The sequence below is a fragment of the Glandiceps talaboti genome, chromosome 19 (assembly GCF_964340395.1).
Source record: "Glandiceps talaboti chromosome 19, keGlaTala1.1, whole genome shotgun sequence".
NCBI classification, from domain to species: domain Eukaryota; kingdom Metazoa; phylum Hemichordata; class Enteropneusta; family Spengelidae; genus Glandiceps; species Glandiceps talaboti.
The window spans coordinates 18,797,806-18,807,805 of record NC_135567.1 but is presented as its reverse complement, the minus strand read 5'-3'; the positions used below and the strand labels follow the sequence as shown (position 1 = coordinate 18,807,805).

The 10,000-nt window shown below is 41.3% G+C and overlaps 1 protein-coding gene across 1 annotated transcript in view; it reads right to left on the bottom strand.

Annotated features, from left to right (window-relative positions):
• LOC144450104 (sulfotransferase 1B1-like) overlaps positions 1-10,000 on the bottom strand; it is a 15,315-nt gene that overhangs the window by 1,501 nt on the left and 3,814 nt on the right. Inside the window, exons 4-5 of the mRNA XM_078140672.1 lie at positions 1,236-1,359; positions 577-674 (exon numbers count right to left, since the gene is read on the bottom strand). Coding sequence (XP_077996798.1) covers positions 577-674; positions 1,236-1,359 — 222 coding nt within the window. The remainder of the gene's footprint in view (positions 1-576; positions 675-1,235; positions 1,360-10,000) is intronic.

Here is a 10,000-nt window from a genome sequence, read left to right as displayed (position 1 = left end):
AGTCTCTGTATTATTGGTTTCTTCTTATCATATGTACAACTATTACAGATTGGATGAACATTTGTATATTGTCTTTTTAAGTTGATGTTGGTTTCCGCATCCAGTATTTCTCGCGAGATTTCACAATTTTCTCGATTTTATTATTATATGAACAAGTTTAGAGTCGGCAGAGAAAAACAAGGTGGGGTCGGATTACCAGGAACACACAACTTTTTTAGGCCTAAGGAGCTAGACTAGCATGGTGTAATACAACTAATATAACAGGTTTAAAACATTTCTAAGTAGAGTAAATCTTTACAGTAGGGAACTTAAAATCTAAACTGAGCATGCTCAGACACAAAGGACTATGGGATTATCTGTGGTTATCGTAATACCTAATCTGGAGCTACAGATGAAATAAACTTCCCACAATGGTCAGGGTGACTATGAATTGATTATTTGTGGTTACAAACAATTCAACAATAGTCTTTATAGTACTAATTGATCAGTATGTATTATCATATTTCCCATGATGCAACATTCAACATGGCATGTTTGAAAGTTCCCTATTCCAGGAGTAGAGGATTGTATACTCACCCTTATCATATCTTCGTATTTCACAAAAAACACATTTTTTTCATTTCTCTTCTCCCACCATGGGATAACGTGATTTCCCCATTCCCCATAAACTGTTTCTGCAATATAAAATCTATTATGTGAAGGACTCCTAGAGGAACACATGAGGTATAAAATAGTTATTCTAAAACAACTCCATCTGTCTTAACAGAAAATCTTACAAAACATTGCTACATTTTATCGCCTGACACATCACAAAAGTCTTCCAAAAATTGCTACATTTTATTGTCTGGCTCTACACAAACCTTACACTCATTGCTTAATTTTGTTGTCTAGTTCAACACAAACCTAACAAATGACATTGCTACATTTATCGTCTGGCAAATCATCAATAGAAGTAACAATGCTACATCTCATCTTAAATTTCTGATGGTCAGTATCTGTCTTCCCTTGCTATTTTAATGTCCCTTTACGGCCACCGTATACGGCCAGGTGTCTTCCCTTGCTATTTTAATGTCCCTTTACAGCCACCGTATATGGCCAGGTGTCGTCCCTTGCTATTTTAATGTCCCTTTACGGCCACCGTATACGGCCAGATGGTTAGTGTCTGTCTTCCCTTGCTATTTTAATGTCCCTTTACGACCACCGTATAAGCCAGGTGGTTATGTGAGAGTGGCTACCTTTTCCTTGTATATAGTTGTTCAAATACTCTTCCCAGGTGTACGTACAGTAGAATGGAATCTGTAGGTAATGATGATAAAGAGAAACAGCCACATCTTTAGGATTTCGAGCCACGTAGATTACCTGGTAAAATATAGAGATATAAATATTACCCATATAGGTTTTCTAAGATAGACGCAAACTAACACTATATTGAACGGACGTTGGTTTAATTATAGTTTCAGTAGGGAGGTGTCTCTGAAAACTAGTTTATTTAGAGTTCCATGAACATGCAGTGCTGTTTTGGGACGTCCAATGTTTACATTATGTTGATATATATATATATATATATATATATATATATATATATATATATATATATATATATATATATATATATATATCCGTGTGTGTGTGTGTGTGTGTGTGTGTGTGTGTGTGTGTGTGTGTCATTAATATGTGCCAGTAATTGCTTGCACCATTACTTGTTGTTGGTTTTTGCACTGCTGTTCTAGACCAAATTTGTTCTTGCATACGATACCACATGAACACAAATGTATATACTGTTACGAAATACTTGGGCATTTTAGCGCCCTCAGTGGTCACTTGTGGCCAGTCCTATACTATTAGTAGCTGGCTGAGAAATGTAAAAGATCCCTGATTCTCAGGTACGGTTATCCGACTATTTGGGTATATGTCAGTCAGTTGCTAGGAGGTGGAGACTTGGTCACGTGAGGTTGGTAACCATGGGCAACCACCCCTCCCGTCCGGGGACTCTGGATGAAGACGGCGTGCAGTGAACAGTGTATTTCTTATGCTGGTGAACTAATCTCTTGCTTACCTCTATTTTCCTTCTATTTCGGTTAAAACCTATTTCTTTCATTGGGGAAGTATTTCCTCGTACACCTCTGTGAGGTAGATTGTTGGTTTATCGAGTTGTTCCAGGGTTTTTCTGGTTTCTTTGTTCCGTACGATTGGTGTGGCAATCAGTGCATTCGTGCAGACCCAGTTTTACGGTGCGAGTTCTGCCCTCGCACACAGTCTAAACGAACGGCCCGTAACGAGGCATTCACGGTTATCGGAGGCCAGTTTGCGCTACCGTTTACACTGGTTTTCGTGGGCCTTGTGGTGTAGTATTTTATAGAGTTTACAACTTCAGGGTTTTTGGAGTATTTTTCCAGATATTCGTTACAATGGTGGCAAGCGGCGTGATGTAAAATTGGGTCGCCTTGTGCCCTGTTCTGAAAAGTGCGAGTTTTGCAACATTCAAAGTTTTGCAACATTGTTCATAACTTTGTGCTATTGATCAATTGTTCTATTGTTGTTCTATATATAGTCTTGTTACTAGGCAGACATTGAGTGCAGGTGTTGTCTGACATGGAAAAATTTGGTGATAGTGAAGTGTCTTTTCCGCACGCCGATACGGATGTTGGTAAGACTGAATTATCACTTCCAAACAAGGGTCCTGGACATGATCAGCGTTATGCTGTCGCTATGCCTCCTCTGATGTCTCCTGATGGTATTGTTGAGCGAGGTGTTGATCGTTCGGGAGAAACTATTCCATTTTCTTTGGGGGTTGGTATTGACGCTGATAATGTTTTCAGCACTAGTACAGCTAGCAGTGCAAGTGGAGTTTTGACCTCTACCGTTCGGGGTAGTGTTTCTTTTGGCGGAGAAGGTGGTGTAAGGGAAATGGATTCTACACCCGCCAATAGTTCCTTTTATGGTTCTGGTATTAGAGGTAGAACAAAGGAAATGTTCTCACTGGGTAGAGGAACAGCCTTATCCAGAGGTGACGGTTGCTCACTGACATACAGTAAGAATAAAACACCAGTATTTTCCACAAGTGATAACAGTTCTAACTTTAATTTCTCTAAGCATGGACTCTCTGATTCAAAGAATAACACTGCTAAAGTAGATAATTTCACTGGTGAATCAGATTTCGCCAATTATCGTGTTCACTTTGATATTTGCGCAAAAGTCAACCAGTGGGATTCAGAACATCGTTTTAACATGTTGTTGACTAAACTAAGAGGCCGTGCTTTGCAATTTGCTGCTCACTGTGGAAAAGATTTAAACACATATGAGGGGTTATGTGACTTACTAGGAAAGCGTTTTTCCGCTAGTGGTTTGGCAGACGACTTCCGTCTGCAAGTAAAAACTATTGTGAGAAAGAAAGATCAATCACTGCAAGATCTTGCACAAGAGATACGAGAAATGATGATAAAAGCTTATCCAAGTGCGAGTGGTGAATGTTTGGAACGCTTGTGTATAGATTGTCTGATGATGGCGGTGAAAGACGTAGCTATTCAACGTAAGATAAGTGAGGAGGGTAGAAAAAAGAATGCTACCCTGGAAAGTGTTGTGCATGAGGCACAGTGTGAGGAAAGCTTCCAAAACTTTTGTCAAAATAAAGGAAAAACTGCTACTGTTCGAGCCACTGGCCTGGGTGATAACACAGATACAACCTCTCAGCCCAAGGGCATTAATGAGATTTTACTGCAAGTGTTAGATCGCCTAGAACGGTTGGAGTCGACACAGTCAGCGAGGTCTAGATATTCAGATTCAAGTAATGGGAATCGAAAGAAACTTGTTTGCTGGAATTGTGGCCAAGAAGGACACCGAAAGAGGCAGTGTCCACAATACAGGCCAGGTCAATCTGAAGTAAAAGGGGAGTCGTTAAACTCCAACGGGTTGGGAGGACCGGCCGGCTCCCAATCCAAATAGAAAAGTCACATGTTAAACTTGAGGGCAAGGCCGGAATAGATCGCGCTAGTGAGAAACTGACAAATTCTTCATTTTCAAAGTCTAGTATCAAGGTATCTACCAAGAATAAATGTAAAAAGAATGGTAGACACCGACCACCTAAAATACATATTGATACATCTCCTCTTCCTCTTTCTAATGAAAGTAGTATTGTGAACTCTGAGAACTCTTCTCAGAATGTTAATGCTGACTTCTCTCTTCCTTCTAAATCTATCTCTGAGTTAAAGGGTCAATGTCCTATTGTCGCAAGGGGTCATTCAAAGGTAGGCAGGGATCCCCAGTCTATCAGCATGTTGTTAATTGATGTATCTGTACAGGGAGTATCCCAAAAATGTCTCATCGATACAGGTTCAACACACAGTATCATATCTAAAGATATGTTTGAACTTATACCAAAGAATGAGCGTCCCCAGTTAGTAGATTCTGGTACATCTTTAATCCAGGTGGACGGCTCGAAGGTGCCCCTTTTTGGTGAAGCATTAATGATGATTAAGATAGGGGATAAGCAAAGTATTGAACCAATTTTAATAGCTGAATCTTTGAATGGCTCTGCAGGCATCTTGGGTATGAACCTGTTAAGGGATTTTGATTGTTGTTTAGATCTTCAAAGGGGTACTGTTACTGTTGGTAATAAGGAATTAGAAACAATACATGTAGACCCAAAACCTTTCTGTTGTCGGTTACAAGCAAACTGGGCACAATCTATTCCGGCAGGACATGAAGCAATCATCATGTCTCGAATGGGTAGAATTCCTCGAGTTGGCGAAATTGGTTACAACTTGTATGGTGGTCGTCAGTTTTCAGATAGGGAAATATCTGGTAATGTGTTAAACGACAAAATCCAATCTAATCTTTCTGAAATAACAGCACTAGTGACACCAGTGCAGTTGAACGAAACTGGTCTAATGGGTGCAGGATCTCTCAGTCAAGTGGGAAGTAAATTGCATGCTGTTAGGGTGATAAATCTCAGTAGCCAGGACATAGAGGTTAAAAGGGGACAGTGTATGGGTCTGCTGAGAATGGACAGAACTGTCAATCTAGACATTGAGTCTCCTTTAATTTCAAATGAACCAGGTCACATGTCAACAGCTCCAAATAGAGTCAATAAAGTGACTGTTGGGGGGAGGGGTGATATGCCAACTCATATGAAAGACCTATATGACCGTAGTGTTTTGCACTTAACATCAGACAAGCAAAAACAGCTAGTGTTTGATTTGCTGGTAAGGAATGCAGATGTTTTCAGTAGAAATTCAACAGATTTAGGCAAAACAGATGTGGTAAAACACCATATTCCTACTACAACTGAAAAACCTATAAAACTGCTTCCTTATCGTGCTCCATACTGGAAGAAGGCTGAAATTGACAGACAAATTCAAACATTTGTTGACGAAGGAATGTTAGTGGAGAGTGATTCTCCATGGAGCAGCCCTTGTCTACTTGTGGGCAAGAAAGACTCCTCTTTCCGTCTTGTGTGTGATTTTCGTCGTCTTAATGCAGTAACACTAGTTAATGCATACCCTCTGCCCCGTATACAGGACAACCTAGAGAGTCTGGGTGGAGCAAAATATTTTAGTTGTCTTGATCTTTGCAGTGGTTTTTATCAGGTCGGTCTAGATGAGGAAAGTAGAAAAAAATCAGCTATTGTAACCCCATCTGGTAGATTGTTGGAATGGACAGTTATGCCCATGGGATTATCAGGGGCACCAGGCACTTTTCAAAAGTTAATGGAGAAAGTTTTCTATGGGTTGCAATGGGAGATCTGTCTGTTATATCTGGATGATCTGATTATTTTTGCTGATACCTTTGAGGAGGAACTGAAGCGATTGCAAATGGTCTTTGATAAACTGAGGGGGGCTGGGTTGAAATTGAAAGCAAAGAAATGTGTGCTTTTTGCTGAGCAAGTGGAATTTCTGGGTCACAAAGTTTCAAAAGATGGCGTTTCCACTGATCCTAAGAAAATTGAATCAATCCAGAATTGGCCGGTACCAACTAGTGTATCTGAAGTACGTAGTTTCTTTGGCTTAGCCTCATACTACAGGCGATTCATTAAAGACTTTGCTACTATAGCAAAGCCCCTGAATGAACTAACCAAAAAGAATGCTCATTTTGTATGGACATCAGCATGTCAGGCTGCTTTCAGTCAGCTTAAGACATCATTGACATCTTCGCCAGTATTGGCTTTTCCATCTTCGCAAGGGGATTTCCTTCTTGATACAGATGCCAGCAAAGTGGGTATTGGAGCTGTGTTGAGTCAGATACAAGAGGGGGTGGAGAGACCTATCTGTTTTGCTAGTAAAGTCATGAGTAAAGCAGAGAGAAATTACTGTGTGACACGCCAAGAGCTATTAGCTATAGTAGAGTATGTTAAATATTTCAGGCATTACTTGCTTGGTAGAGAGTTTACCATTCGGACAGATCATGCCTCTTTGGTTTGGCTGCTGAAATTTAAGAACCCAGAGGGACAGTTGGCCCGCTGGTTAGAGATCCTGGGCCAGTATAAGTTTAAAGTTGAACACAGGCCTGGTAAAAAGCATCTGAATGCAGATGCCTTGAGTCGTATTCCTGTGGAGTACTGTAAGCAGTGTGGTAGGGATCACCACAAGGAAAGTCATACAAATACAATGGTAAATAATATGCCAGAAATTGAGTCAAACAGGTCGGAAAGTCAGGATTTAGTTTCTAAAGGTGTTCCTGTCAGTCGTAAGGCTTCAAGGGTGGGGGTAATTCCCAGCGAATCTAACAATGGGTGGCCTAGGGTGGAGGGACGCCTTCATCCAAATAGGTGTAATGCGCATAAAGTGTCCACCAAGCGCCCGATTGCTGAATCCAAGCAACGGGAAGCTGAATTTAGCTTAGATAGTAAACAGGTCATTGACCATGAGACTCTTTGGTCAGTGGAGGAGTTGAGGAAACAACAATTGGAGGATCCAAATATTGGTCTAATAATGAGACATGTGGAGAGTGGTGAACCTCGACCAATTTGGGAGGATATTTCTCACAAGTCACCAGCTTTGAAGACATATTGGTCCCAATATTCCCAACTCAGGGTACATAATGGCATACTATACAAGCTATGGGAAGCAGCTGATGGAAAGTTAGTGAGGTGGCAAATCATTTTGCCAAAAACCTTTGTGAAGCTAGTATTGGGCACTTTTCATGATAGTAAATTTGGAGGTCATGCCGGTATTGGGCGAACACTGGCAAAAACAAGGCTTAAGTACTATTGGTATGGGATGTCTGTTGACGTGCGAAGTCACATTCGATTGTGCAATGTGTGTGCTAAAAATAAGTCAGTTATTGGAAAGAAGAGAGCTCCTCTAAAAACTTATGTTGTTGGTGCAGCTCTTGAACGCATAGCCATCGATGTGGTGGGACCCTTTCCGGAGAGTAGTAAAGGCAATAAAAAGATACTAGTTGTTGGTGATTACTTCACCAAGTGGATGGAGGCCTATCCAATTCCTAATGAGGAGGCTACCACAATTGCAAAAGTGCTGTTGGATAATTTCCTCAGTCGTTTTGGCATGCCCCTGGAATGCCATAGTGACCAGGGCAGAAATTTTATTTCAAATATTTTCAGGGAGGTGTGTGATTTGCTGGGGGTGAATAAAACCTACACTACCCCTCGGCACCCGCAAAGTGACGGACAGGTCGAAAGGTTTAATCACACCCTGGTCCGTTATATAAGAGCTTATATGGATCCCCTGAAACATCAATCCGACTGGGATGAGAACATCAGTTTGGCCACTTTTGCATATCGTAGCAGTGTGCATCCATCTACTGGGGAAACACCTAATATGATGATGTTTGGGAGGGAGTTGCACTACCCCTTAGACATGGCAGTAACACCAGTAGAACCTCCAAAGGGGGCTACCAACTCTGACTATGTAGCTGACTTAAGGGAAAAGTTAGAACATGCACACGAACATGCGAGAACACAGTTGAATGCCACAGCTAGGCGACAGAAACGTTTGTATGATCGTTTTGCAACTAGGAATACTTTTCAAGTTGGGGACTTTGTTTGGTTGAAAGATGAGCGCAGGAAAAAGGGTTATGCACCAAAACTACAGTTGGCTTTTGAAGGGCCATATCTGGTTACAAGCAAACTGTCCGACCTGGTGTACCGGATACAGCTCAGCCCTAGAAGTAAACCAAAGCTAGTTCACCATGAAAAGCTAAAGCAATATCAGGGGGAAGTTCTGATTCCCTGGTTGGACAAAGTTAAAGTTGTACCACAGGATGAACGCATCCAGGTCGGTAAACCCACTGACCCAGCTCTATTAACATCAAATGAAGGTGAGAAAAATAAGGTCACTGAACTCATCAAAGACACTGTAAAATATGACAGTGACAAATATATGGTGAAAGGTCAGTCAACTGAGGTCAACCTTGGGTTAGACAGTCTTTTGGACACTGGTAAAGTAGAGAAAGATGACTTGGATTGTGGCCAGAATGAAGTCAGTGATCTGGATACGATGGAAAGTGCTACTAGTACACCATGTGATCTGGCGGTGGATTGTGAAATGACCAATGGTGACAAAAGTCCGGTTGTTGACGAATCTGCACTTAGTGTTCCTACGGCACTGCCTAAGAATGCAAATAGTCAGCAAATGGATGACAAGGTCAGGCACAGGAGGTATCCAAGGAGAGAGAGAAAACGTGTAGACCATTATGGTTTTGGTACAATATCAAAGGCCGTGAAACAAGCATGGAAAGAGTTAACAACATACAGCTCTGGTGGAGCTGTACAAGTGATCTAAGCCATAGAAAAGTACACCTCGTAACCAGGGAGATTGTAAGTCTCTCCCTTCAGGGTTTGACGTCCCTGCGAAGGTTAGTCACAGTGAGTGTTACTTGATGAACAGTTACACTTGGTGGACGGTGTAGTCCATGGTAGTCACATGTTTCCAGGTAGACTGGTGAAACAGTGATGTTCAGTCACGGATATGATCCTAGTATAGGATCAGAGTGATTGGTGGATGAGTAATCATCGGTTATTATTTTTCTTCCCGACAATCGACAATTACCGACTGAAAAAAAAATGCAGCTCACTATTGTACTTGCTTCATTAAGTTGACTACATCAGAACAAAGTACAGCAAAGTAAATGAAAAGTTTCTACTCTCTTATCTCTATATCTGTCTCTATTGGCCTGTTAGAATTGCTGGAGTATGCAATTGGCCTGGAGGTATCTAACTAGTCAGGTAGTATAATAACGCCATGGGTATGGCCTGGCACGACTTTATACAAGTTAGACTTCGATATAATGGGAGAAATTGTGGGTGGTGTACACTGTTTGCATGAGCCCTTGCCATATGCCAGATAACATTTGCCTTGCAGTTTACTCCCTCTATTGTCTTTGAGTAGTTATGGGTGGTATGTAATTGCAGCGTGATAGACTTGTTTATATACTCGCACCTATAATAACTCTACCTTACACTTTTCCCTTTACCTCTTATGGAAGTACCTTGCTGTATGGATTTCTCGTGCAATAGGTAGATTTTGCTCAGTGTCAGTCAAGTTTATATGCAGTCCTTAATAAAATGAGGTACCCCATTGCTGCGGGTTGGACTTGCCAGCTGAAGCGTAATGTGGATACTGTTTTGCATTGGGACAGGTGATAGGACATCTAAGTGCTGAACAATCTAGTTATAGAGGGTCCGAATCTCCACTGCCACCACCTTTTATCGGTGAATTTAAACATCTGATTACTGAGAAGTTGTTTGTTGACAACGACTGCACGACACGCTTTACTCTGAAAGTTGTATGTGGTATCCACAGTTAAGTTTTTGTATCGGTTTTTACACGACAGATTCTTACATTTATTTTGACCAGAACAGGAGGGCTTGTTACCCTTAGCACTAGTAATCTTGAGATTGGATCACTTAGTACAGTTTAAGATTAATATTTTTGTCAACCTTTTGTGCATGAGGACATGCACAGGTCTGGTCGGGGGGAGTTGTTACGAAATACTTGGGCATTTTAGCGCCCTCAGTGGTCACTTGTGGCCAGTCCTATACTAT